This window comes from Taudactylus pleione, unplaced genomic scaffold, assembly GCF_031769625.1.
Source record: "Taudactylus pleione unplaced genomic scaffold, aTauple2 ptg002204l, whole genome shotgun sequence".
NCBI lineage: Eukaryota > Metazoa > Chordata > Amphibia > Anura > Myobatrachidae > Taudactylus > Taudactylus pleione.
Window position 1 is genome coordinate 169,432 of NW_028286597.1, and position 23,920 is coordinate 193,351.

The 23,920-nt window shown below is 44.8% G+C and overlaps 1 protein-coding gene across 1 annotated transcript in view; it reads right to left on the reverse strand.

Moving 5' to 3' along the window:
• Nucleotides 1–23,920, reverse strand: part of LOC148431505 (aldehyde dehydrogenase family 3 member B1-like) — a gene marked incomplete at its 3' end in the record, with an annotated part of 364,823 nt that overhangs the window by 97,795 nt on the left and 243,108 nt on the right. The window contains exon 6 of the mRNA XM_088465975.1: nt 4,285–4,405. Coding sequence (XP_088322101.1) covers nt 4,285–4,405 — 121 coding nt within the window. The remainder of the gene's footprint in view (nt 1–4,284; nt 4,406–23,920) is intronic.

Sequence of the window (23,920 nt, forward strand, 5' to 3'; positions counted from 1 at the left end):
TGGCTCACTTACTGGTGTATATCAGTTTGTAACACCTGAGCAGATAATGTAACTATGCATGCAGAGCCAGCCCTAGGAATATGCATCTGGTGACTGTGGTGAAACCCAGGTCAGAATGAGCTTCTGCCCAGAAGCTTATTCTGGCTACCGGAGAGGGAGAAGATAGCCACGGCCATGGGAGGGCATGCCCAGCAACAACCACTTCTCCCATGGTCCTTTGCGGAGACAACTCATCACTCCACCTCCATATTAGCTGCCGCCGCCCATCGGCCCAGTCCAGGCATTAGAAGACAGGCACCAGTCCACTGACACAATTCAAGTTAGTCCCAATGACTCCCACTCCAGTCTGGCTGACCTGAGACCAAAGACATCCAGACAAGAGCGAGTCTCAGGGTAAGTTAGCTCAGGCTGGGAAAGGGGCAGTACCAGAGCACTCACTGGGCAGAAAGGGGTGCAGGCTATTTGTATATGTGTGTATGTATATAAAAGTATATAAGTGTAAATATATAGAAAGAGAGAGAGAGAGAGAGAGGGGAGACATTTGGGACAGAGGCTGCGGGCACAGAGAGAAGACACCAGGGACAGAGGCTGTGGGCACAGAGAGGAGACACCGGGGACAGAGGCTGCGGGCACAGAGAGAAGATATCGGGGACAGAGGCTGTTGGCACAGAGAGAAGACACCGGGGACAGAGGCTGTGGGCACAGAGAGGAGACACCGGGGACAGAGGCTGCGGGCACAGAGAGAAGATATCAGGGACAGAGGCTGTTGGCACAGAGAGAAGACACCGGGACAGAGGCTGCAGGCACAGAGAGGAGACACCGGGGACAGAAGCTGCGGGTACGGAGAGGATACACCGGGGACAGAGGCTGCAGGCACAGAGAGGAGACACCGGGGACAGAAGCTGCGGGTACGGAGAGGATACACCGGGGACAGAGGCTGCAGGCACGGAGAGGAGACACCAGGGACAGAGGCTGTGGGCATGAAGAGCAGACACTGGGGACAGAGGCTGCGGGCACAGAGAGGAGACACCAGGGACAGAAGCTGCGGGTACGGAGAGGAGACACCGGGGACAGAGGCTGCGGGCACAGAGAGGAGACACCGGGGACAGAAGCTGCGGGTACGGTGAGGAGACACCAGGGACAGAGGCTGTGGGCACAGAGAGAAGATATCGGGGACAGAGGCTGTTGGCATGAAGAGGAGACACCGGGGACAGAGGCTGCGGGCACAGAGAGAAGACACAGGGGACAGAGGCTGCGGTCATCAAGAGCAGAAACCGGGGACAGAGGCTGTGGGCATAGAGAGAAGACACCAGGAACAGAGGCTGCAAACACGGAGAGAAGACACCAGGGACAGAGGTAGCGGGCACAGAAAGGAGAAACCAGGGACAGAGGCTGCAGGCACAGAGAGAAGACACCGGGGACAGAGGCTGCGGGCACAGAGAGAAGACATCGGGGACAGAGGCTGCGTGCACAGAGAGAAGGCATCAGGGACAGAGGCTGCGGGCACAGAGGGGAGACACCGGGGACAGAGGTTGAGGGCACAGAGAGGAGACACCGGGGACAGAAGCTGTGGGTACGGTGAGAAGATATCAGGGACAGAGGTTGTTGGCACGAAGAGGAGACACTGGGGACAGAGGCTGCGGGCACAGAGAGGAGACAACAGGGACAGAGGGTGCGGGCACGGAGAGGAGATAACGGGGACAGAGGCTGCGGGCACAGAGAGGAGACACCGGGGACAGAGGCTGCAGGCACAGAGAGAAGATATCAGGGACAGAGGTTGTTGGCACGAAGAGGAGACACCGGGGACAGAGGCTGCGGGCACAGAGAGGAGACAACAGGGACAGAGGGTGCGGGCACAGAGAGGAGATACCGGGGACAGAGGCTGCGGGCACAGAGAGAAGACATCAGGGACAAAGGCTGTGTATGCAGGGAGGAGACACCGGGGACAGAGACCCTGATTCAGAGCTGTACGCTCTGACAGAGCGCTCGCTCTGAATCAGGGCGTCTTTTTTTTTTTTTTATGAAGCGGCCTCCTGGCCGCTCGCATTGCTGTGGGTTGTCACCCACAGCTAATGCGAGCGGCCAGGATAATGGTCGCGATGGTCAAGACCATCGAGAGAAGACATCAGGGACAGAGACTGCGGGCACAGAGAGGAGACACCGGGGACAGAGGCTGCGGGCACAGAGAGGAGACACCGGGGACAGAAGCTGCGGGTACGGAGAGGAGACACCGGGGACAGAGGCTGCGGGCACAGAGAGAAGATATCGGGGACAGAGGCTGTTGGCACGTAGAGGAGACACCGAGGACAGAGGTTGCGGGCACAGAGAGAAGACACCGGGGACAGAGCTGCGGTCATCAAGAGTAGACACCGGGGACAGAGGCTGCGGGCACGAAGAGGAGACACCGGAGACAGAGGTTGCGGGCACAGAGAGAAGACACCGGGAACAGAGGCTGCAAACACGTAGAGAAGACACCGGGGACAGAGGCAGTGAGCATGGAAAGGAGAAACCAGGGACAGAGGCTGCAGGCACGGAGAGGAGACACCGGGGACAAAGGCTGCGGGCACAGAGAGAAGACATCAGGAACAGAGGCTGCGGGCGCAAGGTGTACAAAAGTGTGTATACAGTGAAGCTTAACTTAAATAGGTGAGAGAACCCTTGACCTAGACAAAGGGGCTTAATGACCCAGAAACGTTGGTCATCACGCTAATGATTTGAAATATAATCTGGATTGATTTTCTAAAACCCGGAATGCCGCTGTATTTATTTCTTTGATTCACGCATCCATTGAAGGGCACCCGGGTACACAACAGCCATGGATTGGATGGGTTATTTGCACAGTATAAATATAAACAGCATGGGCACAGCACTCGTCCTCTAGTATAGTCCTGGGTGCCTTCCGCAAATAACAATAATAGAAATACACGGTAACGGCGGCACACCAATAACAGAATTCATAGAAGCAGCGTAAATAACCACAAGTTTACTTCAACGTTCAAAGTCTCATAACTGAAGTGTTGTGTTTTTGGAGTGCCGCCGCTACCGTGTATTTCTATATATGTATATATATATATATATATATATATGTACTGTATATATATCTTTTTGAATCCGTGTATAAACACTAACATCGGTGGTGGGATTATATGCTACGGGGGCACTAGCCAAAATCTAGGGCTGCGGCCGGCTCTTCAAGCATCGGGAACTACAGTATGAATCCACTTCCAGCTATGTGCAATATATGGAATTTCTGAAAATCATTTTACTGGGTTAATCTTTCTCCTTCTAAACTTTCAAAGTGAGAGGCATGATTCCTAAATATGTTATGGTAGAGCAACATACCACTGACTGTAGCAGTTGCATTTTAAATAAATTGTACAGAAGAGCAGCCCAGAACGTGATATAAAAATCAGGTGGAACTATACACCAATCAGGAACAGTCAAGCACTTATAGTATTGCATTTCATAAGATTAGCCAGAGAACTATATAATACATATAATACATGTGAGGAACAGTGGGCCTGATTCAGAGCCGAACGCTCTGACCAGAGCGCTCGCTCTGAATCAGGGCCCTCCTCCCTAAAAATGGAGCGGCCTCATGGACGCTCGCATAGCTGTGGGTTACCACCCACAGCTATATCGAGCGTCCATGATGATGGTCGCGATGGTCAAGACCATCGCGACCATCGGGCTTTCGACGAGACCCTGCAGTATGGTCTCGCTGCCGCCAGCCCTGGAGTGATTTTGGTCCTATCAGAGCCAAAATCACTCCCAGTGACATCACTAGTGATGTCAGTAGGGCCGGACCCAGACGGTAGGCGTTCCCATGGGAACGCCTCCGTCTGGCAGCCACGCCCCCGGAATGCCCACCAAAGGGGGCGTGCTGTCACTCACCATCGACAGCACGCCCCCTTTGGTGCGAGACCCGGAGCGACGACCTCCCTGAGCATGTGCACTTCGGCACCATCGACCCGCTTGCGAGCGAACAGCGCTCGCGAGCGGGTCAGAATCAGGCCCAGTATCCTTCCCATCATGCTCTTTGGCTCTGGAGCATTAGTACAAGTAATCTCACCACTCTCAGGCGGTGATGTATGATTCACCAACTCTTACTATATAAATAAGGCTGCTATCTATGTAATAATGATGTAATCATGGTGTCTAGCACTAAATAACAAATCCAGCCCCAAGCATAAAATAAAAAGGAGTCCACCATATCACCTTATCTGGTAGCCAACTCACTAACCAGCTGACCACAAAGCACTACTGACAAGCTGTCTTACTCACCTGCAGATATTGCCCCAACAAGTGGAATAAGAGTCAGATGAACAGGGTAATTCCAAGGGGAGATAATAAGAACTACCCCAAATGGATCCTTTCGTATAAAAGCAGAATCCAAATATGTAACCTGGAAAATATAAATTCACAAGTAGTACAATAAATATAAAACACAATATAATTTTTATAAAGGTGAAATATAAAATTGATTAGTAAAATAAGTTGCATAAAGTTAATGAACATTCATGATTTAGCTGTTTTGAGTTAAAGCGTCACTGAACTATATTTGATACATAGCCAAACATTCATAGCCAGTCATTCATAGCCAGTCATTCATAGCCAGTCATTCATAACCAGTCATACATAGCCAGTCATTCATAGCCAGTCATTCATAGCCAGTCATTCATAGCCAGTCATACATAGCCAGTCATTCATAGCCAGTCATTCATAGCCAGTCATTCATAACCAGTCATACATAGCCAGTCATTCATAGCCAGTTATTCATAACCAGTCATACATAACCAGTCATACATAGCCAGTCATTCATAGCCAGTCATACATAGCGTCATTCATAGCCAGTCATTCATAACCAGTCATACATAGCGTCATTCATAGCCAGTCATACATAGCCAGTCATACATAACCAGTCATTCATAGCCAGTCATTCATAACCAGTCATACATAGCCAGTCATACATAGCCAGTCATTCATAACCAGTCATTCATAGCGTCATTCATAGCCAGTCATACATAGCCAGTCATTCATAACCAGTCATTCATAGCCAGTCATTCATAACCAGTCATACATAGCCAGTCATACATAGCCAGTCATTCATAACCAGTCATTCATAGCGTCATTCATAGCCAGTCATACATAGCCAGTCATACATAGCCAGTCATACATAGCCAGTCATTCATAACCAGTCATTCATAGCGTCATTCATAGCCAGTCATTCATAGCCAGTCATTCATAGCCAGTCATTCATAGCGTCATTCATAGCCAGTCATACATAGCCAGTCATACATAGCCAGTCATACATAGCCAGTCATTCATAACCAGTCATACATAGCGTCATTCATAGCCAGTCATACATAGCCAGTCCTTCATAGCCAGTCATACATAGCCAGTCATTCATAGCCAGTCATTCATAGCCAGTCATACATAGCGTCATTCATAGCCAGTCATTCATAGCCAGTCATACATAGCCAGTCATTCATAGCCAGTCATTCATAGCCAGTCATACATAGCCAAACATTCATAGCCAGTCATACATAGCCAGTCATACATAGCATCATTCATAGCCAGTCATACATAGCATCATTCATAGCCAGTCATACATAGCCAGTCATTCATAGCCAGTCATACATAGCGTCATTCATAGCCAGTCATTCATAACCAGTCATACATAGCGTCATTCATAGCCAGTCATACATAGCCAGTCATTCATAACCAGTCATACATAGCCAGTCATTCATAGCCAGTCATACATAGCCAGTCATACATAGCCAGTCATTCATCGCCAGTCATACATAGCCAGTCGTTCATAGCCAGTCATTCATAGCAAGTCATTCATAGCCAGTCATTCATAGCCAGTCATACATAGCGTCATTCATAGCCAGTCATACATAGCCAGTCATTCATAACCAGTCATACATAGCCAGTCATACATAGCCAGTCATACATAGCCAGTCATACATAGCCAGTCATACATAGCCAGTCATTCATAACCAGTCATAGATAGCGTCATTCATAGCCAGTCATACATAGCCAGTCATTCATAGCCAGTCATACATAGCCAGTCATACATAGCGTCATTCATAGCCAGTCATACATAGACATTCATACATAGCGTCATTCATAGCCAGTCATTCATAACCAGTCATACATACCCAGTCATACATAGCCAGTTATTCATAAGCAGTCATACATAGCCAGTCATTCATAGCCAGTCATTCATAACCAGTCATACATAGCGTCATTCATAGCCAGTCATACATAGCCAGTCATACATAGCGTCATTCATAGCCAGTCATTCATAACCAGTCATACATACCCAGTCATACATAGCCAGGCATACATAGCCAGTCATACATAGCCAGTCATACATAGCCAGTCATTCATAGCCAGTCATTTGTAGCCAGTCATTCGTAGCCAGACATTTGTAGCCAGTCATACATAGCCAGTCATTCATAGTCGGTCATACATAGCCAGTCATACATAGCCAGTCATTCATAGCCAGTCATTCATAACCAGTCATACATAGCGTCATTCATAGCCAGTCATACATAGCCAGTCATTCATAACCAGTAATACATAGCCAGTCATACATAGCCAGTCATTCGTAGCCAGTTGCTCGTAGCCATTCATACACAGCCAGTCATTCATAGCCAGTCATTTGTAGCCAGTCATTCGTAGCCAGTCATACATAGCCAGTCATACATAGCCAGTCATTCGTAGCCAGTCGTTCATAGCCAGTCATACATACATAGCCAGTCGTTCATAGCCAGTCATACATACATAGCCAGTCATACATAGCCAGTCATTCATAGCCAGTCGTTCATAGCCAGCCGTTCATAGCCAGTCATACATACATAGCCAGTCGTTCATAGCCAGTCGTTCATAGCCAGTCATTCATATCCAGTCATTCATAACCAGTCATACATAGCGTCATTCATAGCCAGTCATACATAGCCAGTCATTCGTAGCCAGTTGTTCGTACCCATTCATTCATAGCCAGTCGTTCATAGCCAGTCGTTCATAGCCAGTCATTTATAGCCAGCCGTTCATAGCCAGTCATACATACATAGCCAGTCGTTCATAGCCAGTCATTCATAGCCAGTCCTTCATAGCCAGTCATACATAGCCAGTCATTCATAGCCAGTCATACATAGCCAGTCATACATAGCCAGTCATTCATAGCCAGTCATTCATAGCCAGTCATACATAGCCAGTCATTCATAGCCAGACATTCATAGCCAGTCATTCATAGCCAGTCATATATAGCCAGTCCTTCATAGCCAGTCCTTCATAGCCAGTCGTTCATAGCCAGTCGTTCACAGCCAGTCATTCACAGCCAGTCGTTCACAGCCAGTCACTTATAGCCAGTCGTTCATAGCCAGTCATACATAGCCAGTCATTCGTAGCCAGTCGTTCATAGCCAGTCGTTCATTACCAGTCATACATAGCCAGTCATTCATAGCCAGTCATACATAGCCAGTCATTCATAGCCAGTCATACATAGCCAGTCATTCATAGCCAGTCATACATAGCCAGTCATTCATAGCCAGTCATACATAGCCAGTTTTTCATAGCCAGTCGTTCATAGCCAGTCATACATAGCCAGTTTTTCATAGCCAGTCATACATAGCCAGTTCTTCATAGCGAGTCATTCATAGCCAGTCATTCATAGCCAGTCGTTCATAGCCAGTCATTCATAGCCAGTCATACATAGCCAGTCATACTTAGCCAGTTTTTCATAGCCAGTCATACATAGCCAGTCATACATAGCCAGTCATACATAGCCAGTTTTTCATAGCCAGTCGTTCACAGCCAGTCATACATAGCCGGTTTTTCATAGCCAGTCATACATAGCCAGTTCTTCATAGCCAGTCATTCATAGCCAGTCATTCATAGCCAGTCATTCATAGCCAGTCATACATAGCCAAACATTCATAGCCAGTCATACATAGCCAGTCATACATAGCATCATTCATAGCCAGTCATACATAGCCAGTCATTCATAGCCAGTCATACATAGTGTCATTCATAGCCAGTCATTCATCGCCAGTCATACATAGCCAGTCGTTCATAGCCAGTCATTCATAGCAAGTCGTTCATAGCCAGTCATTCATAGCCAGTCATACATAGCGTCATTCATAGCCAGTCATACATAGCCAGTCATTCATAACCAGTCATACATAGCCAGTCATACATAGCCAGTCATACATAGCCAGTCATACATAGCCAGTCATTCATAACCAGTCATAGATAGCGTCATTCATAGCCAGTCATACATAGCCAGTCATTCATAGCCAGTCATACATAGCCAGTCATACATAGCGTCATTCATAGCCAGTCATACATAGCCATTCATACATAGCGTCATTCAAAGCCAGTCATTCATAACCAGTCATACATACCCAGTCATACATAGCCAGTCATTCATAACCAGTCATACATAGCCAGTCATTCATAGCCAGTCATTCATAACCAGTCATACATAGCGTCATTCATAGCCAGTCATACATAGCCAGTCATACATAGCGTCATTCATAGCCAGTCATTCATAACCAGTCATACATACCCAGTCATACATAGCCAGGCATACATAGCCAGTCATACATAGCCAGTCATACATAGCCAGTCATTCATAGCCAGTCATTTGTAGCCAGTCATTCGTAGCCAGACATTCGTAGCCAGTCATACATAGCCAGTCATTCATAGTCGGTCATACATAGCCAGTCATACATAGCCAGTCATTCATAGCCAGTCATTCATAACCAGTCATACATAGCGTCATTCATAGCCAGTCATACATAGCCAGTCATTCATAACCAGTAATACATAGCCAGTCATACATAGCCAGTCATTCGTAGCCAGTTGCTCGTAGCCATTCATACAAAGCCAGTCATTCATAGCCAGTCATTTGTAGCCAGTCATTCGTAGCCAGTCATACATAGCCAGTCATACATAGCCAGTCATTCGTAGCCAGTCGTTCATAGCCAGTCATACATACATAGCCAGTCATACATAGCCAGTCATTCATAGCCAGTCGTTCGTAGCCAGCCGTTCATAGCCAGTCATACATACATAGCCAGTCGTTCATAGCCAGTCATTCATAGCCAGTCATTCATATCCAGTCATTCATAACCAGTCATACATAGCGTCATTCATAGCCAGTCATACATAGCCAGTCTTTCGTAGCCAGTTGTTCGTAACCATTCATTCATAGCCAGTCGTTCATAGCCGGTCGTTCATAGCCAGTCATTTATAGCGAGCCGTTCATAGCCAGTCATACATACATAGCCAGTCGTTCATAGCCAGTCATTCATAGCCAGTCCTTCATAGCCAGTCATACATAACCAGTCATTCATAGCCAGTCATACATAGCCAGTCATTCATAGCCAGTCATACATAGCCAGTTTTTCATAGCCAGTCGTTCATAGCCAGTCATACATAGCCAGTTTTTCATAGCCAGTCATACATAGCCAGTTCTTCATAGCGAGTCATTCATAGCCAGTCATTCATAGCCAGTCGTTCATAGCCAGTCATTCATAGCCAGTCATACATAGCCAGTCATACTTAGCCAGTTTTTCATAGCCAGTCATACATAGCCAGTCATACATAGCCAGTCATACATAGCCAGTTTTTCATAGCCAGTCGTTCACAGCCAGTCATACATAGCCGGTTTTTCATAGCCAGTCATACATAGCCAGTTCTTCATAGCCAGTCATTCATAGCCAGTCATTCATAGCCAGTCATTCATAGCCAGTCATACATAGCCAAACATTCATAGCCAGTCATACATAGCCAGTCATACATAGCATCATTCATAGCCAGTCATACATAGCCAGTCATTCATAGCCAGTCATACATAGTGTCATTCATAGCCAGTCATTCATCGCCAGTCATACATAGCCAGTCGTTCATAGCCAGTCATTCATAGCAAGTCGTTCATAGCCAGTCATTCATAGCCAGTCATACATAGCGTCATTCATAGCCAGTCATACATAGCCAGTCATTCATAACCAGTCATACATAGCCAGTCATACATAGCCAGTCATACATAGCCAGTCATACATAGCCAGTCATTCATAACCAGTCATAGATAGCGTCATTCATAGCCAGTCATACATAGCCAGTCATTCATAGCCAGTCATACATAGCCAGTCATACATAGCGTCATTCATAGCCAGTCATACATAGCCATTCATACATAGCGTCATTCAAAGCCAGTCATTCATAACCAGTCATACATACCCAGTCATACATAGCCAGTCATTCATAACCAGTCATACATAGCCAGTCATTCATAGCCAGTCATTCATAACCAGTCATACATAGCGTCATTCATAGCCAGTCATACATAGCCAGTCATACATAGCGTCATTCATAGCCAGTCATTCATAACCAGTCATACATACCCAGTCATACATAGCCAGGCATACATAGCCAGTCATACATAGCCAGTCATACATAGCCAGTCATTCATAGCCAGTCATTTGTAGCCAGTCATTCGTAGCCAGACATTCGTAGCCAGTCATACATAGCCAGTCATTCATAGTCGGTCATACATAGCCAGTCATACATAGCCAGTCATTCATAGCCAGTCATTCATAACCAGTCATACATAGCGTCATTCATAGCCAGTCATACATAGCCAGTCATTCATAACCAGTAATACATAGCCAGTCATACATAGCCAGTCATTCGTAGCCAGTTGCTCGTAGCCATTCATACAAAGCCAGTCATTCATAGCCAGTCATTTGTAGCCAGTCATTCGTAGCCAGTCATACATAGCCAGTCATACATAGCCAGTCATTCGTAGCCAGTCGTTCATAGCCAGTCATACATACATAGCCAGTCATACATAGCCAGTCATTCATAGCCAGTCGTTCGTAGCCAGCCGTTCATAGCCAGTCATACATACATAGCCAGTCGTTCATAGCCAGTCATTCATAGCCAGTCATTCATATCCAGTCATTCATAACCAGTCATACATAGCGTCATTCATAGCCAGTCATACATAGCCAGTCTTTCGTAGCCAGTTGTTCGTAACCATTCATTCATAGCCAGTCGTTCATAGCCGGTCGTTCATAGCCAGTCATTTATAGCGAGCCGTTCATAGCCAGTCATACATACATAGCCAGTCGTTCATAGCCAGTCATTCATAGCCAGTCCTTCATAGCCAGTCATACATAACCAGTCATTCATAGCCAGTCATACATAGCCAGTCATACATAGCCAGTCATTCATAGCCAGTCATTCATAGCCAGTCATTCATAGCCAGTTATACATAGCCAGTCATTCATAGCCAGACATTCATAGCCAGTCATTCATAGCCAGTCATATATAGCCAGTCCTTCATAGCCAGTCCTTCATAGCCAGTCGTTCATAGCCAGTCGTTCACAGCCAGTCATTCACAGCCAGTCGTTCACAGCCAGTCACTTATAGCCAGTCGTTCATAGCCAGTCATACATAGCCAGTCATTCGTAGCCAGTCGTTCGTAGCCAGTCGTTCATTACCAGTCCTACATAGCCAGTCATAAATAGCCAGTCATACATAGCCAGTCATTCATAGCCAGTCATACATAGCCAGTCATTCATAGCCAGTCATACATAGCCAGTCATTCATAGCCAGTCATACATAGCCAGTCATTCATAGCCAGTCATACATAGCCAGTTTTTCATAGCCAGTCGTTCATAGCCAGCCATACATAGCCAGTTTTTCATAGCCAGTCATACATAGCCAGTTCTTCATAGCCAGTCATTCATAGCCAGTCATTCATAGTGTCATTCATAGCCAGTCATACATAGCCAGTCATACATAGCCAGTAATTCATAACCAGTCATACATAGCGTCATTCATAGCCAGTCATACATAGCCAGTCCTTCATAGCCAGTCATACATAGCCAGTCATTCATAGCCAGTCATTCATAGCCAGTCATACATAGCGTCATTCATAGCCAGTCATTCATAGCCAGTCATACATAGCCAGTCATTCATAGCCAGTCATTCATAGCCAGTCATACATAGCCAAACATTCATAGCCAGTCATACATAGCCAGTCATACATAGCATCATTCATAGCCAGTCATACATAGCCAGTCATTCATAGCCAGTCATACATAGCGTCATTCATAGCCAGTCATTCATAACCAGTCATACATAGCGTCATTCATAGCCAGTCATACATAGCCAGTCATTCATAACCAGTCATACATAGCCAGTCATTCATAGCCAGTCATACATAGCCAGTCATACATAGCCAGTCATTCATCGCCAGTCATACATAGCCAGTCGTTCATAGCCAGTCATTCATAGCAAGTCATTCATAGCCAGTCATTCATAGCCAGTCATACATAGCGTCATTCATAGCCAGTCTTACATAGCCAGTCATTCATAACCAGTCATACATAGCCAGTCATACATAGCCAGTCATACATAGCCAGTCATACATAGCCAGTCATTCATAACCAGTCATAGATAGCGTCATTCATAGCCAGTCATACATAGCCAGTCATTCATAGCCAGTCATACATAGCCAGTCATACATAGCGTCATTCATAGCCAGTCATACATAGCCATTCATACATAGCGTCATTCATAGCCAGTCATTCATAACCAGTCATACATACCCAGTCATACATAGCCAGTTATTCATAACCAGTCATACATAGCCAGTCATTCATAGCCAGTCATTCATAACCAGTCATACATAGCGTCATTCATAGCCAGTCATACATAGCCAGTCATACATAGCGTCATTCATAGCCAGTCATTCATAACCAGTCATACATACCCAGTCATACATAGCCAGGCATACATAGCCAGTCATACATAGCCAGTCATACATAGCCAGTCATTCATAGCCAGTCATTTGTAGCCAGTCATTCATAGCCAGACATTCGTAGCCAGTCATACATAGCCAGTCATTCATAGTCGGTCATACATAGCCAGTCATACATAGCCAGTCATTCATAGCCAGTCATTCATAACCAGTCATACATAGCGTCATTCATAGCCAGTCATACATAGCCAGTCATTCATAACCAGTAATACATAGCCAGTCATACATAGCCAGTCATTCGTAGCCAGTTGCTCGTAGCCATTCATACACAGCCAGTCATTCATAGCCAGTCATTTGTAGCCAGTCATTCGTAGCCAGTCATACATAGCCAGTCATACATAGCCAGTCATTCGTAGCCAGTCGTTCATAGCCAGTCATACATACATAGCCAGTCGTTCATAGCCAGTCATACATACATAGCCAGTCATACATAGCCAGTCATTCATAGCCAGTCGTTCATAGCCAGCCGTTCATAGCCAGTCATACATACATAGCCAGTCGTTCATAGCCAGTCATTCATAGCCAGTCATTCATATCCAGTCATTCATAACCAGTCATACATAGCGTCATTCATAGCCAGTCATACATAGCCAGTCATTCGTAGCCAGTTGTTCGTACCCATTCATTCATAGCCAGTCGTTCATAGCCAGTCGTTCATAGCCAGTCATTTATAGCCAGCCGTTCATAGCCAGTCATACATACATAGCCAGTCGTTCATAGCCAGTCATTCATAGCCAGTCCTTCATAGCCAGTCATACATAGCCAGTCATTCATAGCCAGTCATACATAGCCAGTCATACATAGCCAGTCATTCATAGCCAGTCATTCATAGCCAGTCATTCATAGCCAGTTATACATAGCCAGTCATTCATAGCCAGACATTCATAGCCAGTCATTCATAGCCAGTCATATATAGCCAGTCCTTCATAGCCAGTCCTTCATAGCCAGTCGTTCATAGCCAGTCGTTCACAGCCAGTCATTCACAGCCAGTCGTTCACAGCCAGTCACTTATAGCCAGTCGTTCATAGCCAGTCATACATAGCCAGTCATTCGTAGCCAGTCGTTCGTAGCCAGTCATTCATTACCAGTCATACATAGCCAGTCATTCATAGCCAGTCATACATAGCCAGTCATTCATAGCCAGTCATACATAGCCAGTCATTCATAGCCAGTCATACATAGCCAGTCATTCATAGCCAGTCATACATAGCCAGTTTTTCATAGCCAGTCGTTCATAGCCAGTCATACATAGCCAGTTTTTCATAGCCAGTCATACATAGCCAGTTCTTCATAGCGAGTCATTCATAGCCAGTCATTCATAGCCAGTCGTTCATAGCCAGTCATTCATAGCCAGTCATACATAGCCAGTCATACTTAGCCAGTTTTTCATAGCCAGCATACATAGCCAGTCATACATAGCCAGTCATACATAGCCAGTTTTTCATAGCCAGTCGTTCACAGCCAGTCATACATAGCCGGTTTTTCATAGCCAGTCATACATAGCCAGTTCTTCATAGCCAGTCATTCATAGCCAGTCATTCATAGCCAGTCATTCATAGCCAGTCATACATAGCCAAACATTCATAGCCAGTCATACATAGCCAGTCATACATAGCATCATTCATAGCCAGTCATACATAGCCAGTCATTCATAGCCAGTCATACATAGCGTCATTCATAGCCAGTCATTCATCGCCAGTCATACATAGCCAGTCGTTCATAGCCAGTCATTCATAGCAAGTCGTTCATAGCCAGTCATTCATAGCCAGTCATACATAGCGTCATTCATAGCCAGTCATACATAGCCAGTCATTCATAACCAGTCATACATAGCCAGTCATACATAGCCAGTCATACATAGCCAGTCATACATAGCCAGTCATTCATAACCAGTCATAGATAGCGTCATTCATAGCCAGTCATACATAGCCAGTCATTCATAGCCAGTCATACATAGCCAGTCATACATAGCGTCATTCATAGCCAGTCATACATAGCCATTCATACATAGCGTCATTCAAAGCCAGTCATTCATAACCAGTCATACATACCCAGTCATACATAGCCAGTCATTCATAACCAGTCATACATAGCCAGTCATTCATAGCCAGTCATTCATAACCAGTCATACATAGCGTCATTCATAGCCAGTCATACATAGCCAGTCATACATAGCGTCATTCATAGCCAGTCATTCATAACCAGTCATACATACCCAGTCATACATAGCCAGGCATACATAGCCAGTCATACATAGCCAGTCATACATAGCCAGTCATTCATAGCCAGTCATTTGTAGCCAGTCATTCGTAGCCAGACATTCGTAGCCAGTCATACATAGCCAGTCATTCATAGTCGGTCATACATAGCAAGTCATACATAGCCAGTCATTCATAGCCAGTCATTCATAACCAGTCATACATAGCGTCATTCATAGCCAGTCATACATAGCCAGTCATTCATAACCAGTAATACATAGCCAGTCATACATAGCCAGTCATTCGTAGCCAGTTGCTCGTAGCCATTCATACACAGCCAGTCATTCATAGCCAGTCATTTGTAGCCAGTCATTCGTAGCCAGTCATACATAGCCAGTCATACATAGCCAGTCATTCGTAGCCAGTCGTTCATAGCCAGTCATACATACATAGCCAGTCATACATAGCCAGTCATTCATAGCCAGTCGTTCGTAGCCAGCCGTTCATAGCCAGTCATACATACATAGCCAGTCGTTCATAGCCAGTCATTCATAGCCAGTCATTCATATCCAGTCATTCATAACCAGTCATACATAGCGTCATTCATAGCCAGTCATACATAGCCAGTCATTCGTAGCCAGTTGTTCGTAACCATTCATTCATAGCCAGTCGTTCATAGCCGGTCGTTCATAGCCAGTCATTTATAGCGAGCCGTTCATAGCCAGTCATACATACATAGCCAGTCGTTCATAGCCAGTCATTCATAGCCAGTCCTTCATAGCCAGTCATACATAACCAGTCATTCATAGCCAGTCATACATAGCCAGTCATACATAGCCAGTCATTCATAGCCAGTCATTCATAGCCAGTCATTCATAGCCAGTTATACATAGCCAGTCATTCATAGCCAGACATTCATAGCCAGTCATTCATAGCCAGTCATATATAGCCAGTCCTTCATAGCCAGTCCTTCATAGCCAGTCGTTCATAGCCAGTCGTTCACAGCCAGTCATTCACAGCCAGTCGTTCACAGCCAGTCACTTATAGCCAGTCGTTCATAGCCAGTCATACATAGCCAGTCATTCGTAGCCAGTCGTTCGTAGCCAGTCGTTCATTACCAGTCCTACATAGCCAGTCATAAATAGCCAGTCATACATAGCCAGTCATTCATAGCCAGTCATACATAGCCAGTCATTCATAGCCAGTCATACATAGCCAGTCATTCATAGCCAGTCATACATAGCCAGTCATTCATAGCCAGTCATACATAGCCAGTCATTCATAGCCAGTCATACATAGCGTCATTCATAGCCAGTCATTCATAACCAGTCATACATAGCCAGTCATTCATAGCCAGTCATACATAGCCAGTCATACATAGCCAGTCATTCATCGCCAGTCATACATAGCCAGTCGTTCATAGCCAGTCATTCATAGCAAGTCATTCATAGCCAGTCATTCATAGCCAGTCATACATAGCGTCATTCATAGCCAGTCATACATAGCCAGTCATTCATAACCAGTCATACATAGCCAGTCATACATAGCCAGTCATACATAGCCAGTCATACATAGCCAGTCATACATAGCCAGTCATTCATAACCAGTCATAGATAGCGTCATTCATAGCCAGTCATACATAGCCAGTCATTCATAGCCAGTCATACATAGCCAGTCATACATAGCGTCATTCATAGCCAGTCATACATAGCCATTCATACATAGCGTCATTCATAGCCAGTCATTCATAACCAGTCATACATACCCAGTCATACATAGCCAGTTATTCATAACCAGTCATACATAGCCAGTCATTCATAGCCAGTCATTCATAACCAGTCATACATAGCGTCATTCATAGCCAGTCATACATAGCCAGTCATACATAGCGTCATTCATAGCCAGTCATTCATAACCAGTCATACATACCCAGTCATACATAGCCAGGCATACATAGCCAGTCATACATAGCCAGTCATACATAGCCAGTCATTCATAGCCAGTCATTTGTAGCCAGTCATTCGTAGCCAGACATTCGTAGCCAGTCATACATAGCCAGTCATTCATAGTCGGTCATACATAGCCAGTCATACATAGCCAGTCATTCATAGCCAGTCATTCATAACCAGTCATACATAGCGTCATTCATAGCCAGTCATACATAGCCAGTCATTCATAACCAGTAATACATAGCCAGTCATACATAGCCAGTCATTCGTAGCCAGTTGCTCGTAGCCATTCATACACAGCCAGTCATTCATAGCCAGTCATTTGTAGCCAGTCATTCGTAGCCAGTCATACATAGCCAGTCATACATAGCCAGTCATTCGTAGCCAGTCGTTCATAGCCAGTCATACATACATAGCCAGTCGTTCATAGCCAGTCATACATACATAGCCAGTCATACATAGCCAGTCATTCATAGCCAGTCGTTCATAGCCAGCCGTTCATAGCCAGTCATACATACATAGCCAGTCGTTCATAGCCAGTCATTCATAGCCAGTCATTCATATCCAGTCATTCATAACCAGTCATACATAGCGTCATTCATAGCCAGTCATACATAGCCAGTCATTCGTAGCCAGTTGTTCGTACCCATTCATTCATAGCCAGTCGTTCATAGCCAGTCGTTCATAGCCAGTCATTTATAGCCAGCCGTTCATAGCCAGTCATACATACATAGCCAGTCGTTCATAGCCAGTCATTCATAGCCAGTCCTTCATAGCCAGTCATACATAGCCAGTCATTCATAGCCAGTCATACATAGCCAGTCATACATAGCCAGTCATTCATAGCCAGTCATTCATAGATAGTCATTCATAGCCAGTTATACATAGCCAGTCATTCATAGCCAGACATTCATAGCCAGTCATTCATAGCCAGTCATATATAGCCAGTCCTTCATAGCCAGTCCTTCATAGCCAGTCGTTCATAGCCAGTCGTTCACAGCCAGTCATTCACAGCCAGTCGTTCACAGCCAGTCACTTATAGCCAGTCGTTCATAGCCAGTCATACATAGCCAGTCATTCGTAGCCAGTCGTTCGTAGCCAGTCGTTCATTACCAGTCATACATAGCCAGTCATTCATAGCCAGTCATACATAGCCAGTCATTCATAGCCAGTCATACATAGCCAGTCATTCATAGCCAGTCATACATAGCCAGTCATTCATAGCCAGTCATACATAGCCAGTTTTTCATAGCCAGTCGTTCATAGCCAGTCATACATAGCCAGTTTTTCATAGCCAGTCATACATAGCCAGTTCTTTATAGCGAGTCATTCATAGCCAGTCATTCATAGCCAGTCGTTCATAGCCAGTCATTCATAGCCAGTCATACATAGCCAGTCATACTTAGCCAGTTTTTCATAGCCAGTCATACATAGCCAGTCATACATAGCCAGTCATACATAGCCAGTTTTTCATAGCCAGTCGTTCACAGCCAGTCATACATAGCCGGTTTTTCATAGCCAGTCATACATAGCCAGTTCTTCATAGCCAGTCATTCATAGCCAGTCATTCATAGCCAGTCATTCATAGCCAGTCATACATAGCCAAACATTCATAGCCAGTCATACATAGCCAGTCATACATAGCATCATTCATAGCCAGTCATACATAGCCAGTCATTCATAGCCAGTCATACATAGTGTCATTCATAGCCAGTCATTCATCGCCAGTCATACATAGCCAGTCGTTCATAGCCAGTCATTCATAGCAAGTCGTTCATAGCCAGTCATTCATAGCCAGTCATACATAGCGTCATTCATAGCCAGTCATACATAGCCAGTCATTCATAACCAGTCATACATAGCCAGTCATACATAGCCAGTCATACATAGCCAGTCATACATAGCCAGTCATTCATAACCAGTCATAGATAGCGTCATTCATAGCCAGTCATACATAGCCAGTCATTCATAGCCAGTCATACATAGCCAGTCATACATAGCGTCATTCATAGCCAGTCATACATAGCCATTCATACATAGCGTCATTCAAAGCCAGTCATTCATAACCAGTCATACATACCCAGTCATACATAGCCAGTCATTCATAACCAGTCATACATAGCCAGTCATTCATAGCCAGTCATTCATAACCAGTCATACATAGCGTCATTCATAGCCAGTCATACATAGCCAGTCATACATAGCGTCATTCATAGCCAGTCATTCATAACCAGTCATACATACCCAGTCATACATAGCCAGGCATACATAGCCAGTCATACATAGCCAGTCATACATAGCCAGTCATTCATAGCCAGTCATTTGTAGCCAGTCATTCGTAGCCAGACATTCGTAGCCAGTCATACATAGCCAGTCATTCATAGTCGGTCATACATAGCCAGTCATACATAGCCAGTCATTCATAGCCAGTCATTCATAACCAGTCATACATAGCGTCATTCATAGCCAGTCATACATAGCCAGTCATTCATAACCAGTAATACATAGCCAGTCATACATAGCCAGTCATTCGTAGCCAGTTGCTCGTAGCCATTCATACAAAGCCAGTCATTCATAGCCAGTCATTTGTAGCCAGTCATTCGTAGCCAGTCATACATAGCCAGTCATACATAGCCAGTCATTCGTAGCCAGTCGTTCATAGCCAGTCATACATACATAGCCAGTCATACATAGCCAGTCATTCATAGCCAGTCGTTCGTAGCCAGCCGTTCATAGCCAGTCATACATACATAGCCAGTCGTTCATAGCCAGTCATTCATAGCCAGTCATTCATATCCAGTCATTCATAACCAGTCATACATAGCGTCATTCATAGCCAGTCATACATAGCCAGTCTTTCGTAGCCAGTTGTTCGTAACCATTCATTCATAGCCAGTCGTTCATAGCCGGTCGTTCATAGCCAGTCATTTATAGCGAGCCGTTCATAGCCAGTCATACATACATAGCCAGTCGTTCATAGCCAGTCATTCATAGCCAGTCCTTCATAGCCAGTCATACATAACCAGTCATTCATAGCCAGTCATACATAGCCAGTCATTCATAGCCAGTCATACATAGCCAGTTTTTCATAGCCAGTCGTTCATAGCCAGTCATACATAGCCAGTTTTTCATAGCCAGTCATACATAGCCAGTTCTTCATAGCGAGTCATTCATAGCCAGTCATTCATAGCCAGTCGTTCATAGCCAGTCATTCATAGCCAGTCATACATAGCCAGTCATACTTAGCCAGTTTTTCATAGCCAGTCATACATAGCCAGTCATACATAGCCAGTCATACATAGCCAGTTTTTCATAGCCAGTCGTTCACAGCCAGTCATACATAGCCGGTTTTTCATAGCCAGTCATACATAGCCAGTTCTTCATAGCCAGTCATTCATAGCCAGTCATTCATAGCCAGTCATTCATAGCCAGTCATACATAGCCAAACATTCATAGCCAGTCATACATAGCCAGTCATACATAGCATCATTCATAGCCAGTCATACATAGCCAGTCATTCATAGCCAGTCATACATAGTGTCATTCATAGCCAGTCATTCATCGCCAGTCATACATAGCCAGTCGTTCATAGCCAGTCATTCATAGCAAGTCGTTCATAGCCAGTCATTCATAGCCAGTCATACATAGCGTCATTCATAGCCAGTCATACATAGCCAGTCATTCATAACCAGTCATACATAGCCAGTCATACATAGCCAGTCATACATAGCCAGTCATACATAGCCAGTCATTCATAACCAGTCATAGATAGCGTCATTCATAGCCAGTCATACATAGCCAGTCATTCATAGCCAGTCATACATAGCCAGTCATACATAGCGTCATTCATAGCCAGTCATACATAGCCATTCATACATAGCGTCATTCAAAGCCAGTCATTCATAACCAGTCATACATACCCAGTCATACATAGCCAGTCATTCATAACCAGTCATACATAGCCAGTCATTCATAGCCAGTCATTCATAACCAGTCATACATAGCGTCATTCATAGCCAGTCATACATAGCCAGTCATACATAGCGTCATTCATAGCCAGTCATTCATAACCAGTCATACATACCCAGTCATACATAGCCAGGCATACATAGCCAGTCATACATAGCCAGTCATACATAGCCAGTCATTCATAGCCAGTCATTTGTAGCCAGTCATTCGTAGCCAGACATTCGTAGCCAGTCATACATAGCCAGTCATTCATAGTCGGTCATACATAGCCAGTCATACATAGCCAGTCATTCATAGCCAGTCATTCATAACCAGTCATACATAGCGTCATTCATAGCCAGTCATACATAGCCAGTCATTCATAACCAGTAATACATAGCCAGTCATACATAGCCAGTCATTCGTAGCCAGTTGCTCGTAGCCATTCATACAAAGCCAGTCATTCATAGCCAGTCATTTGTAGCCAGTCATTCGTAGCCAGTCATACATAGCCAGTCATACATAGCCAGTCATTCGTAGCCAGTCGTTCATAGCCAGTCATACATACATAGCCAGTCATACATAGCCAGTCATTCATAGCCAGTCGTTCGTAGCCAGCCGTTCATAGCCAGTCATACATACATAGCCAGTCGTTCATAGCCAGTCATTCATAGCCAGTCATTCATATCCAGTCATTCATAACCAGTCATACATAGCGTCATTCATAGCCAGTCATACATAGCCAGTCTTTCGTAGCCAGTTGTTCGTAACCATTCATTCATAGCCAGTCGTTCATAGCCGGTCGTTCATAGCCAGTCATTTATAGCGAGCCGTTCATAGCCAGTCATACATACATAGCCAGTCGTTCATAGCCAGTCATTCATAGCCAGTCCTTCATAGCCAGTCATACATAACCAGTCATTCATAGCCAGTCATACATAGCCAGTCATACATAGCCAGTCATTCATAGCCAGTCATTCATAGCCAGTCATTCATAGCCAGTTATACATAGCCAGTCATTCATAGCCAGACATTCATAGCCAGTCATTCATAGCCAGTCATATATAGCCAGTCCTTCATAGCCAGTCCTTCATAGCCAGTCGTTCATAGCCAGTCGTTCACAGCCAGTCATTCACAGCCAGTCGTTCACAGCCAGTCACTTATAGCCAGTCGTTCATAGCCAGTCATACATAGCCAGTCATTCGTAGCCAGTCGTTCGTAGCCAGTCGTTCATTACCAGTCCTACATAGCCAGTCATAAATAGCCAGTCATACATAGCCAGTCATTCATAGCCAGTCATACATAGCCAGTCATTCATAGCCAGTCATACATAGCCAGTCATTCATAGCCAGTCATACATAGCCAGTCATTCATAGCCAGTCATACATAGCCAGTTTTTCATAGCCAGTCGTTCATAGCCAGCCATACATAGCCAGTTTTTCATAGCCAGTCATACATAGCCAGTTCTTCATAGCCAGTCATTCATAGCCAGTCATTCATAGTGTCATTCATAGCCAGTCATACATAGCCAGTCATACATAGCCAGTAATTCATAACCAGTCATACATAGCGTCATTCATAGCCAGTCATACATAGCCAGTCCTTCATAGCCAGTCATACATAGCCAGTCATTCATAGCCAGTCATTCATAGCCAGTCATACATAGCGTCATTCATAGCCAGTCATTCATAGCCAGTCATACATAGCCAGTCATTCATAGCCAGTCATTCATAGCCAGTCATACATAGCCAAACATTCATAGCCAGTCATACATAGCCAGTCATACATAGCATCATTCATAGCCAGTCATACATAGCCAGTCATTCATAGCCAGTCATACATAGCGTCATTCATAGCCAGTCATTCATAACCAGTCATACATAGCGTCATTCATAGCCAGTCATACATAGCCAGTCATTCATAACCAGTCATACATAGCCAGTCATTCATAGCCAGTCATACATAGCCAGTCATACATAGCCAGTCATTCATCGCCAGTCATACATAGCCAGTCGTTCATAGCCAGTCATTCATAGCAAGTCATTCATAGCCAGTCATTCATAGCCAGTCATACATAGCGTCATTCATAGCCAGTCTTACATAGCCAGTCATTCATAACCAGTCATACATAGCCAGTCATACATAGCCAGTCATACATAGCCAGTCATACATAGCCAGTCATTCATAACCAGTCATAGATAGCGTCATTCATAGCCAGTCATACATAGCCAGTCATTCATAGCCAGTCATACATAGCCAGTCATACATAGCGTCATTCATAGCCAGTCATACATAGCCATTCATACATAGCGTCATTCATAGCCAGTCATTCATAACCAGTCATACATACCCAGTCATACATAGCCAGTTATTCATAACCAGTCATACATAGCCAGTCATTCATAGCCAGTCATTCATAACCAGTCATACATAGCGTCATTCATAGCCAGTCATACATAGCCAGTCATACATAGCGTCATTCATAGCCAGTCATTCATAACCAGTCATACATACCCAGTCATACATAGCCAGGCATACATAGCCAGTCATACATAGCCAGTCATACATAGCCAGTCATTCATAGCCAGTCATTTGTAGCCAGTCATTCATAGCCAGACATTCGTAGCCAGTCATACATAGCCAGTCATTCATAGTCGGTCATACATAGCCAGTCATACATAGCCAGTCATTCATAGCCAGTCATTCATAACCAGTCATACATAGCGTCATTCATAGCCAGTCATACATAGCCAGTCATTCATAACCAGTAATACATAGCCAGTCATACATAGCCAGTCATTCGTAGCCAGTTGCTCGTAGCCATTCATACACAGCCAGTCATTCATAGCCAGTCATTTGTAGCCAGTCATTCGTAGCCAGTCATACATAGCCAGTCATACATAGCCAGTCATTCGTAGCCAGTCGTTCATAGCCAGTCATACATACATAGCCAGTCGTTCATAGCCAGTCATACATACATA